This window comes from Salminus brasiliensis, chromosome 9 (genome assembly GCF_030463535.1).
Source record: "Salminus brasiliensis chromosome 9, fSalBra1.hap2, whole genome shotgun sequence".
In the NCBI taxonomy this organism is placed as follows: Eukaryota; Metazoa; Chordata; class Actinopteri; order Characiformes; family Bryconidae; genus Salminus; species Salminus brasiliensis.
Window position 1 is genome coordinate 9103122 of NC_132886.1, and position 23472 is coordinate 9126593.

Consider the following 23472-nt stretch of genomic DNA (forward strand, 5'->3'; position numbering starts at 1 on the left):
AACTGCTGCAACTACTACTAGTAACCTGGTTTAATCGGTTCCTACCACATTCATTTGTCATCTTGTCACAGTATAAAAAAAATCCATCTAATCAGAACACACCTGGAACACCTTTATGTTGATGAAGTTGTTTCAGCTCAGCTTACCTTAGTTCTACTTCAGTTCAGAGTAGACAGTTTCATCCCCTGCACTGCTCTGTCCTAACAGTGAGCAAAGACACTGAATTAGCACCAACCCACAAGTTAAAAGCATTTAATTCACTACAATATGACTGTCCTGTTATAAGGCATAATGCAGATACCATAGTCAAACATTTCCTTTGACCTCACCCTTATGCAGGTTGTCTTTCTGTTTCTTTGGCTTCTTCTTTGGTTTCGGTTTCAGCTTAATGTCAGCATAAGTCACTTCACCGGGTTGAGCTTCAGCATCTAAGTAAGAAAGAAACTCTCTTTACTCTCTCCACTCTCATTCTGCAGCCGCAGTTCTTGCAAATTTCTTGAAATACAGTCTTCAGATGATCTGGTCAGTTATTTCATTAATGTGCTCTGAACATTGTCCTTGCCATTTCAGACTGGACGTCTCACAGAAGACATTTAAAGAGCTAGTTTGTTACTATTTCAGTGATCTGGCACAATTTCATTTTCAAATTTAAGCAAAGTGGCAGTCTAAACTGCTTAAAATCATTTAGCATTATGCAAGAATTGGTATTTCTGCTACTAGGCTCCCCCTACAGGTGAGGAGTGTAATTCACTTTTACTTCAGTACAGTAAATACAAATCATGCTTTAAGCTCCCCCTTATGGACAGCTGTACACATGTATTTGTTGACAAGCTGAGAGATACAGAAGCAACATTGGACGTATAAGAAGCATGTGGACTTCAGACAAATATGACTCTGTTCTTTAATCATGTTCTGATAATCTGCAACTGATTCTAAGTTTACACATTTTGAATAGTAATACATATTCTAACATTTTAACATATTCTAAGAAAAATACATTTCTATTAACAACATTTTAATGATATTTAATGAATTCATAGACATTTATTCTGTTGTATGTGTCTAGTTATATTACCTCCATCTCTCAGCATTGTTCAAATGAAGGTTTAATGTCCATACGTTTAAATACATTTAAAAAGACAGGTAAAACTTTACATGACTATATGACATTTGTATTGCATTTTTTAATGATCCAAAATGACAATAAAGATGACCTTGCCTGTAAAACTGTAAAAATACATGCTATTTCTTGGGCAGTGATGATGAGGGTTCACTGTGGAAAATGGCTAGTGGTATAAGTTCATTTAAAATGATTTGTAGTAGGCAGCGTTTACCTTTGTTGTCTCTTGTTTTCATCTCAATTTGTGAGTACATCACATCAGTAGGTCTGGCCACTGCTTTATCTAATACAGAAGTCAGTTTAGATTTATACTGATGGTAATAAAATAGACATCAGGAAGAGTCAGTAAGGTGATCTTCATTAACAAGGCAGAATGTACCAATATTGAAAGGTACTTTACTATATATATATATATATATATATATATATATATATATATATATATATATACAGGAATTTTGCCTTGGGAGGATCCCAGGAGCCATTTTATTACAGTACAATACTATAGTGACATAGTAATATCAGATATTTGGCACGGCTTCTTTTAAAATCTAGGCAAAGTTTTCTAATCAAATTCTAATTCTAATTTTAACCCCTTAAAAAGCCTATGGCTGTCAGAAGGCCAAAGGTGTTATTATAAATGCCTGTTCCAGAGAACAGCCCCACCTTTTTGTACAGATGTTCCTGTAGTTACTGAGTAATACACCTTAGTGTGTAATAAGCCTTTCTGTGTTAAGGGGTTAAATCACTTTCTAGACACAAAAATACATTTCTATTAACAACATTTTAATGATATTTAATGACTTACATGCTATTACATGTTATTTCTTGGGCAGTGATGATAAAGGTTCATTGTGGAAAATGGCTAGTGGTATAAGTTGCAGTGGGCAGTGCTTACCTTTGTTGTCTCTTGTTTTCATCTCAATTTGTGAGTACGTCACATCAGTAGGTCTGACCACTGCTTTATCTAATACAGAAGTCAGTTTAAATTTATACTGATGGTAATAAAATAGACATCAGGGAGAGTCAGTAAGGTGATCTTCATTAACAAGGCAGAATGTACTAAGGTATCCTGGCAAATCCAGGATAGGAAGGAAATAGTCACTACACATGGGTGGTCTCTCAGTTCTGCCCCAGCAGCTAATATATATATATAAATAAACCCATTATATATTTATATATTATAAAAATATATCCAAATAAAAATCAAAATATCTATTCCTGAATGAATCTGTCAATGAAATAAAAGCAACTTAAAACAATACAGGAAAAGGTTTCTGAGTTAACTCTACTTAGTTTAATCAAATGTTCTCCTAACTCACATTTTAACTTCTGCATCTCAGTTTGAGATGTTAAGCTGTGGAACCATTAACATAACTGTGTCCAAGAAAGAACAGGGAGATTAATTTAGAACTATGTTTTTATGTACTGTAGTAACACATTTCTAGAGTGGCACAATCATTATAATTTAGTTGTCAAAAGCCACCCAGTCTGGGGAACATCACGTGATGGGGGGTTTTACCCTGCATAGGGGAGTAATTACCTCTCTAATCAGTTACTTCATCACTGTAAGCTGGTCTTACTTGGAGAGTGTTGTGTGTGCATAGATGCAGTTCTTACCTTTCTGTCTTAGCTCCTTTTTAGTGTGCATAATTTCTTCATAAGTTCCATTACTGGACTGAGCTGAGGGATCATCTACCACACAAATAGTCACTCTGTCACACTGTGGTCAAAACTCACTCTTATAGAAAACTGAGGGATCAACAGTGCCATAAATTGTGACCACTGTCAGTTAAAACCCCTTAAAAAGCCTATGGCCCGCCGGTGGGCTGAAAGTGTTATTACAAATTTCTATTACCAAACAAAATCCCCACCAGTTTGTACCCCATCCCTGTAGTTACTGAGTAATACACCTTACTGTGTACTAAGTCTTCATGGCTCCAGGACAAAAGAAGCTGATTTCAGACAGTAAGCATGTGTTGACTGATCCACTATGCTTTGGTTTATTTTTTCTTTACTTAAAAGAGCAAATAAGACAATGAACCTGATTTACTAGTGTAAAGACTACCTACTGGTGAACGAATATGTGAGTAATGAAAACTGACCATCCTGCAGTGGTGTGGATGCTGGATGTTCTGTCTGATTGATGTTCTGCTGTTTTCCTGTTGGAAAACACAGAGATCTGGTACAGCACCTCAACAGAATATGGTAGTAAAAGTTTAGAGTGATATAGTTTTAATGTTTATTTCCCTAATTGTGATTATTGAAGCATAAATGTCATCAAAAGAGATAAAGACACACACTTACTTAGACTTACAAATAAATTGATTTATACACTAATCAGAAAATAAACATTTCAAACCTCTTTTTTCCTTGTAGAACCAAATCAGGCAAAGTGTTATGATGAGTAACAGGGCTAAACCCAGCCCAATAGACACTTTTGCAAGCATAGATCCATTACCTAAACCATAAAGGACATAGGTTTCATTTAAAAACTTGTTTACTGGAGTTTTACAGAAGGAATTCAATAATACATTATTTTCTTACTTCTGACTGAGATCCAGCTCTGTGGTGACTCTCCTTTCTCTGGGAGTTTACAGTGGTAGAGACCTTCATCTGACTTTGAGACAGTACGGATGGTCATCTCTCCTGTAGTCTGGGTCTGGAGAAATGATCCATCTTTATAGAAATCAGCTGTGAGGTTTGAGGGTTTTGTGTGTCGATATAAACAGTGTAGAGTCAGAGAATATCCCTCAGTCACAGGATGGACAGGACTGTCCAGAATTACAGAACCATCTGTAGGAAAGAGAACGTGTGGAGAACACAATGATCACAATTACATAGAAACCTGTAACAGTGGCAAGTACCAGAAATATTTGTCCACATAGCAGAAATATTTATTTTCATGATTATTTTATTTTACATTTCTAAACAGTATCTACTAAAATATTTATAATATGTTACACTCATTCCCATTAAGAATAAGAATCTGAGGATCTCTTTCTGGAATCTGAGGATTTCTATCTTAGCTCCACTGTTACTAAACTCTTGTCAGTGGAAAGTATACTGTATACTGTAGACTCACTGTGCACTGTGATGTTGACAGGGTTGCTGCTCCCTCCAGATTCAGACTCACACCAGTACACTCCAGTGTGGGATGAGGAGAGGGAGCTGATGTTGCATGTAGATCCTGTAACTGATCCCCAGCCTGATGAACAATCTGACACCCTCTCACTGTGTGTGTATCGTCTCACTCTCCATCCAGCAGAGTTACTCTGTCTCTCACAGCTCAGTGAGAGAGAGTCATTAGTAAAGTGTTGAGATCTGCTGGGGTGGACGATCAGAGTGACTAGAAGAGATGTATCTGAAACATATAGCAAATACATACATAAAATACTGATACCACTGTTTACACAGTAATACTATCAGCTATTAATATATTCATATCAATAATGCACGTATCAATATAACATAAATCACAGCATAAACACAAGCAGTGTGGCTGTGGTTTATGCTACAGTAGCTCTTCTGTGGGATCAGACAGACCGACTGGCCTTCACTCTCCTACACTCATCAGTAAGTCACGGTCGTCTAGCATCAAAATTTGGTTTTTGTCAAAGTGTCTCAGATCTTATTGTTTCCAATAGATCACCTTCAAGAACTGACTGTTCACTTGCTAATATGTAAATCCCACTGTCAGGTGCCACAGTAACCAGATAATCAATATTATTCACTTTACTTCATGTGGTTTTAATGTTATGGCTGAATAGTGTAGACTGATGTGAAACTAGTCTTCTACGCTCAGGCAGGTCTTGTCTTGAACATGTTGAAGCTGAGGAATCCTGTTCGTTTCTGGAGCTTTAATTACAGGAGTGGCTGGTAAAGAGGGCTTTCCTGCCTTCATTGACGTTTTCCACTGAACCCAAACGGCCCTTCATCCACTTTATATACTTCCCAGCTCATCTCACACCAGTCAGTCTCAGAAGTGCCCACACTGTGTCTCTCCAGCACTAATCAAACACTCATTACAGGTGGACTGAGAACAAACCTGACCTTATGACATGTGACCACATTCCTCTGCCATCTACATGTGCTTTATAGCCTCTAAACCAGAACCAGACCAGTAGCAGACTGGCTTTTACTCACCAGTAACGTGTACCCAGAGTGCATCACTGTAGTTTGTGTAGTAGACTGGGTTTCCTCTCCCAGCTCTGCACCAGTACTGACCTCCATCAGAGAAACTAACTGATCTGATGGCGTAGGAGTGTGTTTCAGTGGTGGTCTCATTCTCAGGGGTCTGTGTGTGTTTGGACCAGTAGAACCTCCATCCAGCAGACTGGTTCAGCTTACAGTACAGAGTCACTGGGTTTCCTATCAGTGCAGCTCCTTTAAAGCTGGATGAGAGTTCAGGTTTAGGTGTTTCTGCAGTTGGAGATGAAGAACAGAGTTCAACATATTAGCATGAAGGACCTTAAACAGGATGACTATTCTGTACCAGTGTGGGGTTTACAGTGCCTCCATCTGCTGGAGTGAGCACTAACAGTACAGTAAGATCTGTGGACTCGTAGAGTAATCAGTGAGAAAAGATTCAAATATATATATTTTTTTGTTGATTTACTCAAGAATCTTAACTATTAAATCTGAATTAAAACCAGAGGTGTCAAGTAACGAAGTACAAATACTTTGTTACCTTACTTAGGTAGAAGTTTTGGGTATCTAAATTTTACTGGAGTGATTATCTTTCAGACGACTTTTTACTTCTACTCTTCTACTCCTTCAATTTTTAAAACAGCCTTGTTACTCCTATTTCATTTAGGTTTCTTTTCATTCCAGCTTGCCATCGTTCAAAAATGAATTTGAATTGTGGTTGGATGAGAAGTATAAACATATTCTGATTCTATTCTGACTGTCCTCGTCTGTGAGTGGTGTCAGGGGCAGTGGTGGCTCAGCGGTTAGAGCGCCGGGCTATCGATTCCCGGGCTCGGCAAGCTGCCACTGTTGGGCCCTTGAGCAAGGCCCTTTACCCTCTGCTCCCCGGGTGCTGGAGTTGGCTGCTCACCGCTGTGTGTGTGTGTGTGTGTGTGTGTGTTCGTTACCAGATGGGTTAAATGCGGAGGACACATTTCGCTGTACGGGGCAGTGGTGGCTCAGCGGTTAGAGCGCCGGGATATCGATAACAAGGCCCTTTGCCCTCTCTGCTCCCCGGGCGCTGGAGTTGGCTGCCCACCGCTCTGCCCCTAACACGTGTGAGTGTGTGTTCAATCACTACCAGATGGGTTAAATGCGGAGGACTGTGTACACTATACAGTGACAAATACATGCACCTTTACCTGTCCTTTCTGAGCATGAATGACCTGCTACAGTTAACTGCAGGTCTTCAACTGTGAAAGTATGTTAGCCATTTAGCTTAGCATAGGGGAATGTTCTAATGGGAGAATCCCACTCTTAGTACTTTTATATGTTCTGTAATCCAGTGTTTTTACTAAATAGTCTAAAGCATTTAGTACAACGCAAGTTTAAGAGTTTTAAAGAAGTGTGTTTCTGTTATGTTGAGCTTCTGTAACAGCAGCATTTCTCTCTATCTTAAGCAATAGGTCAGCTACACAGCTTAGCTACTCTATTACAGACAGAGGAACAGTGAAGTTCTTTGTTCTGTGCTTTTGTGTTAAATTCTGTTCCAAGTGTTTGTTTCTAGTCTAAAATGAGCTTTATATTGGAAAACTGGTTATTTTATATATAGATTTATAAACAATCACATTGGTATAGTGATGTTCATATTACAGTGTAAATTCCTATAGAGTGATCGTGTACACTTAAAGGATTTAAGTGAAGATTTAAAATGTGAAACCTGTGTGTTGGTTTCTTCCTTGTCATGTAGAGAAAGAGGGAGAAAGAAACCAAGAGAATCAATCACAGCCATCATACAGCCATCCATGTCGATGATGCCATTTTGTGCACGGCCCAGGTACCCAAAGGCCTTGAGGCCGGCAACATGAGCATGACTGTTTTAGAAAGTGCTGTTCATCTTCAAAGCTTTTCAAGCTCAAGGTTTATCATTGTAGACAGGAATAATTAATAGTGGAACAATAAGGGGCTCAGTGTGTTGTTTTACCTCTGGTTTGAACAACTGCTGTTAATTTGCTAAAACTGCTACTGAAGAGACTGCAGTACTACTGCTGCCTTTATACCACTGATATCTCCAGTCACTGTAAGACTGTATCTCACACTTCAGAGTGACTGACTCTCCAGTGAACACAGTACTGTCTGGCTCTACAGTCAGTGTAGGTCTGAGTAAAGCTGTGAGAAGAGAGGAGAGGAGAGAGGAACACTCATAGTCAGTGTTGGGTAAAGTGGTGTAAAGTACAGTGTGTTATAGTGAGGGAATTACACATTATAGAGGGATGTAATTATTCAGAGCTGCTGTGTGTTCAGAGTAAAGCAGGGAGAGAGGAATGGGGAGAAGAAAGGGAGCTGTACAGGATGGAGCTTCTCTACTATATTGATAATTGGCTGTGGTGAGATGATACTCAAGACACATGGATGCATGATAGTTATAAATGAACAGGGGAATGTGAAATACTCAGTTTGTTTGCTTTGAAGCAATATTACAATATTAAATATCTGTAAGTCTGCATTTGTGAAATCTGTTGATATGAGGTTTCTCTTTCACCTACTAAAAAAACAAAAGTGACCCCATGTGGACAAAGGTCAGCATATGTTTAAGTGAGTTAAAGACAAATGAGAAAGGTTCAGCATTTGCTCATTAGATGCAGTAACAATGGACGATCATCTGTTCTCTACAGTTCATATGATTCTGTTCTCTACACTGCTCAACATCAGGTAAATGCTTTAGATGTCATTTCCTGACCTGCATTTGTTGTGTTTTCCTGTTGTAACACACACACTTCAATACGGGAAGTGTTTGATAATTAGCTGATTCGCTGGATTAGATGTGTTGGAGCTGGTAAAACACCAAAGATCTGCAGAGCAGGTTTTCTTCATGACTAGATTTTAGAAGAACTGCAGATCTCATCTCCTCTGTTGTGAAGTGAAAGTTACTGTACCCCCACATAAGACCTTCATAAGATCTTCTTCTCAGGTGTGCTGATATGATGTCATGTGATGAGTGATGTCAAGCTGGAACATTTTGACGTGGTTGATGCTGAAACTCTCCATGTGTTCCCTTGACCAAATTTCAACTCCTTTTAAAAACTACTAATTAATTCTATATTAATTCTGTATCTGAAGACATTTTAGCAATCATAAATTACTCCTTATAGCCTGGAGTCTTTCCTACTAATTTATAACAGCTGTTGCAAGGAAGGTTTCCCATTTTCAAATTTCCCATTTTTAAGGTAAGTACCTCTCTAAACTCAAATACCAAATTGGAAATGTTCCAGTCAGGTTTTAGGACACACAGCACAGAGACGGCCCTGGTAAAAGTAGTAAATAATATCAGAAGGAAATCTTGACCACAACAAGCCTTCAGTTCTAGTACTACTTGACCTGAGTGCTGCATTTGATACTGTTGACCACCAGATTTTAGATAGATTACAGCACTATGTTGGCCTATGGTGTTGTTCTTAATTGGTTTGTCTCATATCTCTCTAGGAGATTTTTTTTGTATCAATAGATAATCATTTCTCCACTTACTATGAGATTACCAGTAGGGTACCACAAGGATCAATTTTAGGACCATTGTTATTTAATTTATATATGTTACACCTAGGAACTGTCCTCAGGAGGCACAGCATTTCTTTCCACAGCTATGCTGATGACACACCACTTTATGTGCCTGTATCTCCTGATGACACCAGTCTGATTGATGCACTTGTAAATTCTCTCTCAGATATAAAGACCTGGATGTCACAGAATGTTTCGCAGCTAAACCAGGACAAAACAGAAGTGTTGCTAATTGGCTCAAAAACTCAGAAAAAGAAACAGACCCCCAAACTAAATATGCTTAGACGTAACCCAAGCCAAGAAGCACTAAACTTTTATTCTGATTTTAATTTTAAGGTTCGAAGTGTCACAAAAATAGCTTTTTATCAGTTGAAGAACATCTCAGAAATGAGGCCTTTTCTCTCTCGGAGCAACACAAACAAAAGCTACAACACACCAGCTACAGTTAAGTCAAAAACTAGGAGTAGTTTTATGTTTTAAGCTTTTTGAACATTGTTCGGTTTATGCAAAAGTAGCGTACATTTTCCCCATAGGACTGAAAGGTCATACAGAGGTCACAATGACGATCTCTCCCACACACCAGCTAAGAGAATGTGTGCAGCAGCCCTTCTCTCCATTGCTCTCCAGCATTGTCTGTGCATGAAGCAGCTTTTGTACAAACCATCTTTTGGGCAATATTTTGTCTCACTACATTTTAGCCAAAAGTTTGTGGACACAGCTCTACCTCGAACTAGCAACACCTTGGCAACCAGCAACTATATCACAACATCGATGCTAAGCCGCAATTACACTTGCAGTTTCTGCAGGATCTGCAGTCTCTAGTTATTACATTACATCCATAACTGAGAGTAAAAGGTGAAAGTAGGAGAAAGAAAAAAGGGTTTGGTTGGATGAAATTCTAGAAACTATTGATGCTCATTGTCCTTCTGGTATACATGTATGTGTGGATGAGAAAACAGTGAGATAATGAAGAAGAGAGTGCTGTATCAGTGTGTGTGGATGTGTGACTATTGATTTGCATATTTTCACTTCACATTTTTAAGATGAAAAAGTTATTAATAGTTTTAACATTTTATTAATTTGAGAAATCATTTTAATAAGGCCAATGTTTAAACATAACATAATGGATGCTCTGATGACAGAATGTGCATCTCACCAGTTTTCACTCTCAGAACAGACACAAACTTCAGCTCCTTACTGCCCCACCTGAGCTCCTGACCGATACAGTTTTTAATCAGTTTATGTGAGTAATAATTTACACCTGGTATTAGTGGTGTTTTTTTCTACAGTTTTTATCAGAACCAAACTATGAGAAGCTACAGCTCAAATTTGGCAGACAGTCCATATCTTAGGATGTATCCTTTCAGTGTTTTCATAAACCAAAAACAAAATTGTGAACCTGAGAAAGAATGACATCACAGTTTTTTGCATCTTATACACTCATCTTATTGCGTGAAATTAAATATTTAGTTGAGGGTGCCAATAATTTTGTCCTGATGCTCATTTTCGGAGTTTTGTGTGAAATTAGGTCAAATAAACCTGTTTTCTTCTACTTTGTTGTGTTGGAAATTAACAAAACAGGGATGCCAACACTTTTGGCCATGATAGTATGAAGCACATTTCTGGTAGAATGTCCCCTGTGATAATGACCGATAGGCCGACCACATCACAGATGAAACTACACTTTGTGGGTGTCGTACTCACTGCAGGTAAGTTAGATTGCATTTGCTTTAATAATTCTTTTATTTTTACTCCTGTATGTGGTATAACTCCAACTTTTAGTGTGGTGAGTTGAGTCTACAAGCTAGCGCTAATGGGTTAATTTGAGTTCACCACCAGATGGCAGTATTTCATGAGTCCATTTCTATAGTTTTTAGCAATTAACCATAAAATCTCCTTTAAATGAAAGGAGTGAAGTTCCACTGTATGATCACTGTATTTACAGTAGTGTCACGGCCGGGCTGTGGCTCACAGACGAAAAGGATCTCTGTGTTAATGAATCATGTGATGTTTAAGGACTTTTATGCTGAAAGGGACTTTAGGGTTGACTCCCCTCTTCGTCGTTTTGGGTTCTGGTTGTGTTTGTCAGGTGACTATTCTTTGTTTGGTTAATGTGTATCACCTGTGGGCTGGTGTATTTAAGGAGGGCTAGTGTCAGCTGCAGGTTGCTGAGGATTACCCTTAGTGCCCCACATGCACCCAGGTTATTCAGTTACTGGTAGAGACTCAGTATTCACCGGTCTGGTCTGTAGAGTTCATCCTCGTACAGAGGACTCTCTCTCTACCTAGTAAGTCTACCTGAGTAATGGTAGTGGCTCAGCCCCGGCAGCTGGCACAGCCCTAGTGCCTCCCCAGCCCCAGGTGTGTTCCTTTGGTTTGTCCAGTATTGTGTGTCACAGTTTTGTTTAGTTTGTCCTTATCCCTCGTAATCGTTGCTGCATTTCTGTTTGTTTATGGTTTATTGTTATTAATAAATTCCTCGCTTTGGTCCATCCCCTGAGAGTGTTCTCCCATCATTGTCAGACCGAGTGGATCATGACACACACCTCCACACTTCTTTCTGTTAGGAGCACAGATGATGTCTGACTCTAGAAAAAGACTGAAACTCATCATTTTTATTCAATTTATTTATTTAATTTATTCCCAGTTCTAGTAGTATTAGTAGTATGGTGGGAATTTATTGGGCAAAATCTTTTGAATAAACTCTATTCTTCTCTATTCTTCCTCCAGCAGTTCTTGATTTCTTCGAGTAATTTCGAGTAATAACTGAGTAATAACTGTGTTCAGTTTTTTGGTCGGATGCACGGTTCCAGTGTAGCAACAGATCTTTTCCTTATAGGAACGCATAAAAAATGTGTCCAAAAACTTTTAACCAAGAATTCAAACTTCTCTACAGATCACATTTTTCAAGCTACTAACACCAAATTTGACAAAACCTCATAACTAACAGCGTGGTTTTATGCTTTTTTACCGAAACATCGTACAGTTGTCGTTAAATTATCGGAGATTTTCTATTTCTTCTAGTTAAACTTGTTCTGTTATTTGTGGTGATATCCTGTGTCAACCAAAGGACCAGAGTTTTACCCTGCCAATGTTTCCTTTGACTTACTCTAAAGAGGCTTGAACCCAGATCCCTGTGAAACTGCTTTGTGACATTTGTTGTGAACCAGTTTACCTACAGAACTAATCCTTCAGTTACTTTCAGCATCAGAAAAGACAAACATGAGCTGTTCAGGTTCACCTGCAGGGGGCTCCACAGTCTAATCTCGTCTAGAGCCTCTAATAGCCTAGAACTCACCCTACCTCTCTGTCTAATTCAGAGGTGGTGTAGTGAGGATTTTAATTATTTTATATACCAGTGTGAGAAACTAATGGTACCCCATAACTGTAGGTGTTTAGTAGTTTGACACTGACGACCACATATAGATTAGAATAATCTGACAGCATGTAAAAAGTTCTGGTTCTTGAGTAAAACTCTTACCACACTATTGTCCGACCTCTCTAACAGAGGTGTAAACTCTACACTGCTCTGAATAAGACTGTTACACACTATAGATGTAATTCCCTGATCTGCACATGTCTGTGTTCTCCTGCTGTAACACACACACTCCAACTCAGGAAGTGTTTGATAATTAACTGATTAGTTGGATCAGACGTGTCAGAGCAGAGAAAACACCAAAACCTTGTAGATCAGGTTCTCCAGGACTAGAACTGAGAACCACTGCATTAAAACTAAACTAAAGATCTGATCTCCTCTGTAGTGAAGTGATAGTGAGGTTAATGAAGACTGGAGAGATGATCACACTCACCTGATACAGTCAGTGTAACAGCAGCACTGTAGTGTGAGGAGACTGAGGTTCTTGTCACTGTTCCATAACAATAATATTCTCCCCATTCGCTGTCTGTAACGGATCTGATTTTATACTCTGGGGCTGTTCTGGAATTGTAGAATTGTCCGTCCTTAAACCAGTTGTATGTCCACTGCCTGACTCCTCCTCCTATGACACATCTGAGAGTGACAGTCTCTCCTCTGAACGCTGGATTAGGTGTGATGGTCAGCGCAGGTGTTGGTGTCTCTGTGTAAAGGAAATAAATGTAGAGAATAAATGATTGTAATGAAGGTGTTTTCATGTCTGTGTGGATTATAAAGAATGATTTAAACAGTAGTTAACAGAACACACCTCCACACTTCTGTCTGTTAGGAGCACAGATAAGGTCTGACTCTAGAAAAAGTCTGAAACTCATCATTTTATTCAATTTATTTATTTAATTTATTTATTCTCAGTTCTAGTAGTATTAGTACTATGGTGGGAATTTGTTGGGTAATATCTACCTATAAAACAAAGATTTTGAATAAACTCTATTCTCTTCCTCCAGCAGTTCTTGATCTCTTAATAACAATATCATGCTCTTAGCAAAGTACATTACCTCATTTATTTATTATTTTATTTTAATTAGTCAATTATTATTAATAACATAACTGAGTAATAATTTTAGGCTCATTCAGCATCTGATTGCAGGGATGTGTCACGCCCGCGCCGCCGCGCCCGTCCCAGAGGCGGTCCCGGGCCGCGGCTCCCAGGAAAGAATGAACTATTTGTTAATGAATCAGGTCATATTTATTCATGGAAGGACTTTTATGCTGAAATGGACTTTAGGGTTGACACCCCTCGTCGTCGTTTTGGGTTCTGGTTATGTTTGTCAGGTGACTATTCTTTGTCTGGTTAATGTGTATCACCTGTGGGCTGGTGTATTTAAGGAGGGCTAGTGTCAGCTGCTGGGGGCTGAGGATTACCCTTAGTGCCCCACATGCACCCAGGTTATTCAGTTACTGGTAGAGACTCAGTATTCACCGGTCTGGTCTGTAGAGTTCATCCTCGTACAGAGGACTCTCTCTCTCTCTCTCTCTCTCTCTCTCTCTCTCTGTCTCTCTCTGTCTCTCTCTGTCTCTCTCTGTCTCTCTCTGTCTCTCTCTGTCTCTCTCTGTCTCTCTCTGTCTCTCTGTCTCTCTCTGTCTCTCTCTGTCTCTCTCTCTCTCTCTCTCTCTCTCTCTCTCTCGCTTAGCAGGGGAAGCTAACTAGCTAGGCAGCTCTAATCTCAGGGTCCATTAGGGAGCTACTGCAGGTCTGCGGCGAATCTCTCGCCAGGCTTCTTCGGTTCTGCAAGCTGGGGTCCTGGAGCTCCAGGAGTGAGCGACTCTCCAGCTTGCTTCAGCAGTTAGCTCTCCTCACCGTCGGACCGGAACAGTCGTCTAGGTCTGGTGGCTGATTCCTCACGCTCTCAAGTCTAGTAAGTTCAATACGCCTGACTGGCGCTCCTCTGTGCGTCCTGACCGGCGCTCCTCTGTGCGTCCTGACCGGCGCTCCTCTGTGCGTCCTGACCGGCGCTCCTCTGTGCGTCCTGACCGGCGCTCCTCTGTGCGTCCTGACCGGCGCCCCTCTGTGCGTCCTGACCGGCGCCCCTCTGTGCGTCCTGACCGGCGCCCCTCTGTGCGTCCTAGTTCATAGCTTTCCCAGGCTCGGCTTGGAGGTTTATGTTTGAGTAACGGTATTGGCTCAGCCCCGGCAGCCAGCACAGCTCTAGTGCCTCCCCAGCCCCAGGTGTGTTCTTTTGGTTTGCCCAGTATTGTGTGTCACGGTTTTGTTTAGTTCTTCCTTATCCCTGGTAATTGGTGCTGCATTTCTGTTTGTTTATGGTTTATTGTTATTAATAAACTCCTCGCTTTGGTCCATCCCCTGCGAGTGTTCTCCTGTCACTGTCAGACCGAGTGGATCATGACAGGATGGACTTGTCACCTGGAGATTCGAGCTATTTTTACTGAGTATCTCATCCTACAGTTTTCAAGATAGTGACACCATTTCACCTCCAGATGGTTCGGGCTGATTGTGTGATGTGGGGACTGTGTTCAGTTTTTTGGTCAGATGCACGGTTCCAGTGTAGCAACAGATCTTTTCCTTATAGGAATGCATGAAAAATGTGTCCAAAAACTTTTAACCAGGAATTCAAACTTCTCTACAGATCACATTTCCTGAACTACTAACACCAAATTTGACAAACCTCATAACTAACAGTGTGGTTTTATGCTTTTTAACTGAAACGTCGTACAGTTTTCGTTAAATTATCGTAGATTTTTTCTTCATAGGAATGAAGGGCAGAATGTTCAAAAAGGTCACACTGATGATCACTCTCCCTCACACCAGCTTAGAGAAAGCTTGCAGCACCACTTCTCTTCCTTGCTCTCCACCACTGTCTGTGCATGGAGGAACTTTTGGCACCCCATAATTGTTGCCAAAAGTTTGAGGACATATTAGCCAAACGCTGAACATGCTCTGCGGTGGCTGTCCTACTGCTGCTCACTTTTAACTGTCTAAACATGGACCCAACCCAGCAGCGCAGCGGATTACCTCTCAAAGTAAGAGTGCACCTATTTTCTGAACATAAATAAATGGTGCCTGAAGACATCTGTATCTACATAATCAGTACGAGTGTCACTTCTGGCTTCTTAATACTATGTTAAGCAGCAGTATATTTGTAAATACACATCTTATGAAAAAGTGAATTAACTAATTATATTTACAAAGAAGGCAAAAGACGGTCTTTATGTTTTGGCTCATACACAGTGAATGAATTATTACTATACAGGGGCTGATACATTTTCTTTATGGAAAAATATGAAGAATTCATTTTTGTTGATTTACTAAAGATTATTTTACTAAATCTGAACTAAAACATGTGACTTCTCCCACTGATATGTCCATCCATCAAGCGTGCCAATCTTACACTTCAGAGTGACTGACTCTCCAGTGAACACAGTACTGTCTGGCTCTACAGTCAGTGTAGCTCTGAGTAAAGCTGTGAGAAGAGAGGAGAGGAGAGAGGAACACTCATAGTCAGTGTTGGGTAAAGTGGTGTAAGTGGCTTGTGTCTCTCCTCTCACAGAAGTCCTGGAATAGAGGTGATGATACTTTTTGTATGAGTCAAAGAACCCTTTTACGCTACCATGTAGAACCTAGAAAAGTTGAAGACTGAAGAAAGGGAGCTGTACAGGATGGAGGTTCCCTGTTATATTGATAATTTTACTCTGCAGTGTTTTGCTTTTGCTGAATCAGCTAGTTTACTAAACTACGTCTCCTAATCATGTCTAGTTATTGTATTACATCCTTTTGTATTCTTCAACTGAATACATTTACTGAGAGCGAAGGGGGAAAGCAGAGAGGAGACTGACACAGGCTGTGGTGAGATGATACTCTAGAATCTACTCTAGGCACTATGAATGCATGATATGATAGTTATAAATGAACAGGGGGGTGTAAAATACTGTTTGTTTGTTATGAAGCAATTTTACAATATTAAATATTACATTAATATAACTATCTGTAAGTCTGCATTTGTGAAATTTGTTGATATGAGGTTGCTCTTTCACCTGCTAAAAAAGCCAAAAGTGACCCCATGTGGACAAAGGTCAGCATATGTTTAAGTGAGTTAAAGACAAATGAGAGGTTCAGCATTTGCTCATTAGATGCAGTAACAATAGATAATCATCTGAACTCTACTGATTCTGTTCTCTACACTGCTCTACATCAGGTAAATGCTTTAGATGTCATTACCTGATTTGCACTTGTTGTGTTTTCCTGTTGTAACACACACTCCAATACGGGATGTATTTGATAATTAGCAGATTTGCTGGATTAGATGTGTTGGAGCTGGTAAAACACCAAAGATCTGCAGAGCAGGTTTTCTTCATGATTAGATTTGAGAAGAACTGCATTAAAAATAAACTGCAGATCTGATCTCCTCTGTTGTGAAGTGAATGTCACTGTATCCCCACATAAGACTGATCTTCTGCTCAGGTGTGCTGATATAAGCATAATCTTGTATGTATATTAGATGCTCATTCAACATTTGCTTGAAGGGACGGACTGGTCACCTCAAGAACCAATCTGGATTTATAGGCTGAATAGGGTTCACATACATTTTCTAAAGATTTCTCTTTTTTTACTCCCTCTCTATTTCCCTGCCTCTCCTCCCCTTTGGTCAATATGACCCCGGGACTTCACTTTCATGCCCTTGCAGACTTCTAGTTGAGAGATTGAGACCTATGTAGTAAAGCAAAAAATCAGAAACTCATCACATCATATTTACTGAAAAACTCAAACTACAACAAGGCAATTAAAATATCACGGCAAGCCTATTTCTCAAATTTGAATAACACCAACATTCATAATCCCAGACTGCTCTTTAGTACAATAGATTTGTTAGTGACACAGTTAGTTGCAAAACTGAGCTTCCTCTTTCTGAATGTGAAGAGTTTGCTGGTTATTTCAGAGAGAAAATAATTAGCATTAGATCCACCATCTTTTAGCAGAATTTCCCATCTTGTACTTTCACTAGTGTCTTGTGCACAGAGTGATGTCAAGCTGGAACATTTTGGCATGGTTGATGCTGAAACTCTCCGAAAAATAGTAACAGAAATGAAGCCCTCCATGTGTTCCCTTGACCAAATTCCAACTCCTCTTTTAAAACTGTTTTTAATTCTGTATCTGAAGACATTTTGGCCATCATAAATTACTCTTTACAGCCTGGAGTCTTTCCTACTAATTTATACTACAGCAGTAGGAATAAGAAAGGAATAAGAAAGGAAATCTAGATATTTTAACACCCAGCAATTTTAGACCAATTTCAAATCTCCCATTTTTAAGCAATGTTTTAGAGAAAGTTGTTTTTAATCAGCTAAGTACCTCTCTAAACTCAAATACCAAATTGGAAATGTTCCAGTCAGGTTTTAGGACACACAGCACAGAGACGGCCCTGGTAAAAGTAGTAAATAATATCAGAACAAATCTTGACCACAACAAGCCTTCAGTTCTAGTACTACTTGACCTGAGTGCTGCATTTGATACTGTTGACCACCAGATTTTAGATAGATTACAGCACTATGTTGGCCTGTGGTGTTCTTAATTGGTTTGTCTCATATCTCTCGAAGTTTTTTTTTTTTTGTATCAATAGATAATCATTTCTCCACTTACTATGAGATTACCAGTAGGGTACCACAAGAATCAAATTTAAGACCATTGTTATTTAATTTATATATGTTACCCCTAGGAAGTGTCATCAGGAGGCACAGCATTTCTTTCCACAGCTATGCTGATGACACACAACTTTATGTGGCTGTATCTCCTGATCACACCAGTCTGATTGATGCACTTGTTAACTGTCTCTTAGATATAAAGACCTGGATGTCACAGAATGTTTCGTAGCTAAACCAGGACAAAACAGAAGTGTTGCTAATTGGCTCAAATACTGAGAGAAAGAAACAGACCCCCAAACTAAATATGCTTAGACGTAACCCAAGCCAAGAAGCACTAAACTTTTATTGTGATTTTAATTTCAAGGCTCATGTTTGAAGTGTCACAAAAATAGCTTTTTATCAGATGAAGAACATCTCCAAAGTGAGGCCTTTTCTCTCTCGGAGCAACACCAACAAAAGCTACAACACACCAGCTACAGTTAAGTCAAAAACTAGGAGTAGTTTTATGTTTTAAGCTTTTTGAACATTGTTCGGTTTATGCAAAAGTAGTGTACATTTTCCCCATAGGACTGAAAGGTCATACAGAGGTCACAATGACGATCTCTCCCACACACCAGCTAAGAGAATGCATGCAGCAGCCCTTCTCTCCATTGCTCTCCAGCATTGTCTGTGTATGAAGCAGCTTTTGTACAAACCATCTTTTGGGCAAAATTTTGTCTCACTACATTTTAGCCAAAAGTTTGTGGACACAGCTCTACCTCGAACTAGCAACACCTTAGCAACCAGCAACTATATCACAACATCGATGCTAAGCCGCAATCACACTTGCAGTTTCTGCAGGATCTGCAGTCTCTAGTTATTACATTACATCCATAACTGAGAGTAAAAGGTAAAAGCAGGAGAAAGAAACAAGGGTTTGATTGGATGAAATTCTAGAAACTATTGATGCTCATTGTGTGTCCTTCTGGTATACATGTATGTGTGGATGAGAGAATACAGAGAGAATGAAAAAGAGAGTGCTGCATCAGTGTGTGTGGACGTGTGACTATTGATTTGCATATTTTTAACTTCACATTTTTAAGTTCAAAAAAAGTTATTAATAGTTTTATTAACATTTTATTAATTTGAGAAATCAGATTTAAGGCCAATGTTTAAACATAACATAATGGATGCTCTGATGACAGAATGTACATCTCACCAGATTTCACTCTCAGAACAGACACAAACTTCAGCTCCTTACTGCCCCACCTGAGCTACTGACCGATACAGTTTTTAATCAGTTTATGTGAGTAATAATTTACACCTGGTATTAGTGGTGTTTTTTTTCTACAGTTTTTATCAGAACCAAACTATGAGAAGCTGCAGCTCGAATGTGGCAGACAGTCCATATCTTAGGATGTATCTTTTCAGTGTTTTCATAAACCAAAAACAAAATTGTGAACCTGTGAAAGAATGACATCACAGTTTTTTGCATCTTATACACTCATCTTATTGCATGAAATTAAATATTAAGTTGAGGGTGCCAATAATTTTGTCCTGATGCTCATTTTCGGAGTTTTGTGCAAAATTAGGTCAAATAAACCTGTTTTCTTCTACTTTTTAGTGTTTCAATAAAAACAAAGGAAATTAACGTGTGTAAAACAAAACAGGGATGCCAACACTTTTGGCCATGATAGTATGAAGCACATTTCTGGTAGAATGTCCCCTGTGATAATGACCGATAGGCCGACCACATCACAGATGAAACTACACTTTGTGGGTGTCGTACTCACTGCAGGTAAGTTAGATTGCATTTGCTTTAATAATTCTTTTATTTTTACTCCTGTATGTGGTATAACTCCAACTTTTAGTGTGGTGAGTTGAGTCTACAAGCTAGCGCAGATGGGTTCATTTGAGTTCACCACCAGATGGCAGTATTTCATGAGTCCATTTCTATAGTTTTTAGCAATTACCCATAAAATCTCCTTTAAATGAAAGGAGTGAAGTTCCACTGTATGATCACTGTATTTACAGTAGTGTCACGGCCGGGCTGTGGCTCACAGACGAAAAGGATCTCTGTGTTAATGAATCATGTGATGTTTAAGGACTTTTATGCTGAAAGGGACTTTAGGGTTGACACCCCTCGTCGTCGTTTTGGGTTCTGGTTGTGTTTGTCAGGTGACTATTCTTTGTTTGGTTAATGTGTATCACCTGTGGGCTGGTGTATTTAAGGAGGACTAGTGTCAGCTGCTGGTTGCTGAGGATTACCCTTAGTGCCCCACATGCACCCAGGTTATTCAGTTACTGGTAGAGACTCAGTATTCACCGGTCTGGTCTGTAGAGTTCATCCTCGTACAGAGGACTCTCTCTCTACCTAGTAAGTCTACCTGAGTAATGGTAGTGGCTCAGCCCCGGCAGCTGGCACAGCCCTAGTGCCTCCCCAGCCCCAGGTGTGTTCTTTTGGTTTGCCCAGTATTGTGTGTCACGGTTTTGTTTAGTTCTTCCTTATCCCTGGTAATCGTTGCTGCATTTCTGTTTGTTTATGGTTTATTGTTATTAATAAACTCCTCGCTTTGGTCCATCCCCTACGAGTGTTCTCCCATCATTGTCAGACCGAGTGGATCATGACACACACCTCCACACTTCTTTCTGTTAGGAGCACAGATAATGTCTGACTCTAGAAAAAGTCTGAAACTCATCATTTTATTCAATTTATTAATTTAATTTATTTATTCTCAGTTCTAGTAGTATTAGTACTATGGTGGGAATTTGTTGGGTAAAATCTACCTATAAAACAAAGATTTTGAATAAACTCTATTCTCTTCCTCCAGCAGTTCCTGATCTCTTTATAACAATATCATGCTCTTAGCAAAGTACATTACCTCATTTATTTATTATTTTATTTTAGTCAATTCTTATTAATAACATAACTGAGTAATAATTTTAGGCTCATTCAGCATCTGATTGCAGGGATGGACTTGTCACCTGGAGATTCGATCTATTTTTGCTGAGTATTTCATCCTACAATTTTCAAGATAGTGACACCATTTCACCTCCAGATGGTTTGGGCTGATTGTGTGATGTGGGGACTGTGTTTAGGTTTTTGATTGGATGCACGGTTCCAGTGTAGCAACAGATCTTTTCCTTATAGGAACGCATGAAAAATGTGTCCAAACACTTTTAACCAGGAATTCAAACTTCTCTACAGATCACATTTTTCGAGCTACTAACACCAAATTTGACAAAACCTCATAACTAAGAGCGTGGTTTTATGCCGATGATCACTCTCCCTCACAATAGCTTAGAGAAAGCTTGCAGCACTACTTCTCTTCCTTGCTCTCCACCACTGTCTGTGCATGGAGGAACTTTTGGCACCCCATAATTGTTGCCAAACGTTTGAGGATATATTAGCCAAACGCTGAACATGCTCTGCGGTGGCTGTCCTACTGCTGCTCACTTTTAACTGTCTAAACATGGACCCAACCCAGCAGCTCAGCTGATTAGCTCTCAAAGTAAGAGTGCACCTATTTTCTGAACATAAATAAATGGTGCCTGAAGATCTGTATCTACATAATCAGTATGAGTGTCACTTCTGGCTTCTTAATACTATGTTGAGCAGCAGTATATTTGTAAATACGCATCTTATGAAAAAGTGAATTAACTAATTATATTTACAAAGAAGGCAAAAGACTGTCTATATGTTTTGGCTCCTACACAGTGAATGAATTATTACTATACAGGGGCTGATACATTTTCTTTATGGAAAAATATGAAGAATTCATTTTTGTTGATTTACTAAAGATTATTTTACTAAATCTGAACTAAAACATGTGACTTCTTCCACTGATATGTCCATCCATCAAGAGTGTCAATCTCACACTTCAGAGTGACTGACTCTCCAGTGAACACAGTACTGTCTGGCTCTACAGTCAGTGTAGCTCTGAGTAAAGCTGTGAGAAGAGAGGAGAGGAGAGAGGAACACTCATAGTCAGTGTTGGGTAAAGTGGTGTAAGTGGCTTGTGTCTCTCCTCTCACAGAAGTCCTGGAATAGAGGTGATGATACTTTTTGTATGAGTCAAAGAACCCTTTTACGCTACCATGTAGAACCTAGAAAAGTTGAAGACTGAAGAAAGGGAGCTGTACAGGATGGAGGTTCCCTATTATATTGATAATTTTACTCTGCAGTGTTTTGCTTTTGCTGAATCAGCTAGTTTACTAAACTACTTCTCCTAATCATGTCTAGTTATTGTATTACATCCTTTTGTATTCTTCAACTGAATACATTTACTGAGAGCAAAGGGGGAAAGCAGAGAGGAGACTGACACAGGCTGTGGTGAGATGATACTCTAGAATCTACTCTAGATACACTATGAATGCATGATATGATAGTTATAAATGACCAGGGGGGTGTAAAATACTGTTTGTTTGTTATGAAGCAATTTTACAATATTAAATATTACATTAATATAACTATCTAAGTCTGCATTTGTGAAATTTGTTGATATGAGGTTGCTCTTTCACCTGCTAAAAAAGCCAAAAGTGACCCCATGTGGACAAAGGTCAGCATATGTTTAAGTGAGTTAAAGACAAATGAGAAAGGTTCAGTATTTGCTCATTAGATGCAGTAACAATAGACGATCATCTGAACTCTACTGATTCTGTTCTCTACACTGCTCTACATCAGGTAAATGCTTTAGATGTCATTACCTGATTTGCACTTGTTGTGTTTTCCTGTTGTAACACACACACTCCAATACAGGAAGTGTTTGATAATTAGCTGATTTGCTGGATTAGATGTGTTGGAGCTGGTAAAACACCAAAGATCTGCAGAGCAGGTTTTCTTCATGATTAGATTTGAGAAGAACTGCATTAAAAATAAACTGCAGATCTCATCTCCTCTGTTGTGAAGTGAATGTCACTGTATCCCCACATAAGACTGATCTTCTGCTCAGGTGTGCTGATATAAGCATAATCTTGTATGTATATTAGATGCTCATTCAACATTTGCTTGAAGGGACGGACTGGTCACCTCAAGAACCAATCTGGATTTATAGGCTGAATAGGGTTCACATACATTTTCTAAAGATTTCTCTTTTTCTCCCTCTATTTCCCTGCCCCTCCTCCCCTTTGGTCAATATGACCCCGGGACTTCACTTTGATACCCTTGCAGACTTCTAGTTGAGAGATTGAGACCTATGTAGTAAAGCAAAAAATCAGAAATTCATCACATCATATTTACTGAAAAACTCAGAAACTACAACAAGGCAATTAACATATCACGGCAAGCCTATTTCTCAAATTTGAATAACACCAACATTCATAATCCCAGACTGCTCTTTAGTACAATAGATTCGTTAGTAACACAGTTAGTTGGAAAACTGAGCTTCCTCTTTCTGAATGTGAAGAGTTTGCTGGTTATTTCAGAGAGAAAATAATTATCATTAGATCCACCATCTTTTAGCAGAATACCCATCTTGTACTTTCACTGGTGTCTTGTGCACAGAGTGATGTCAAGCTGGAACATTTTGGCATGGTTGATGCTGAAACTCTCCGAAAAATAGTAACAGAAATGAAGCCCTCCATGTGTTCCCTTGACCAAATTCCAACTCCTCTTTTAAAACTGTTTTTAATTCTGTATCTGAAGACATTTTGGCCATCATAA

General features: G+C 39.3%; 2 protein-coding genes across 8 annotated transcripts in view; both read right to left on the reverse strand.

Annotated features, from left to right (window-relative positions):
- LOC140561985 (SLAM family member 8-like) overlaps positions 1–23472 on the reverse strand; it is a 95994-nt gene that overhangs the window by 29401 nt on the left and 43121 nt on the right. The gene's annotated exons all lie outside the window — the stretch shown is intronic.
- Positions 1–23472, reverse strand: part of LOC140561982 (Fc receptor-like protein 5) — a 50225-nt gene that overhangs the window by 3255 nt on the left and 23498 nt on the right. For 3 of the 6 annotated variants that reach the window (XM_072687318.1, XM_072687319.1, XM_072687313.1), the window contains 11 exons: positions 12613–12879; positions 5267–5542; positions 4206–4484; positions 3666–3916; positions 3483–3585; positions 3226–3282; positions 2741–2815; positions 2019–2087; positions 1335–1403; positions 330–428; positions 147–200 (listed from right to left, as the gene is read on the reverse strand). In XM_072687318.1, coding sequence (XP_072543419.1) covers positions 154–200; positions 330–428; positions 1335–1403; positions 2019–2087; positions 2741–2815; positions 3226–3282; positions 3483–3585; positions 3666–3916; positions 4206–4484; positions 5267–5542; positions 12613–12879 — 1592 coding nt within the window. In that variant the 3' untranslated portion in view covers positions 147–153. The remainder of the gene's footprint in view (positions 1–146; positions 201–329; positions 429–1334; positions 1404–2018; positions 2088–2740; positions 2816–3225; positions 3283–3482; positions 3586–3665; positions 3917–4205; positions 4485–5266; positions 5543–12612; positions 12880–23472) is intronic. The other 3 variants (XM_072687315.1, XM_072687316.1, XM_072687317.1) reach the window with 3 other exon arrangements.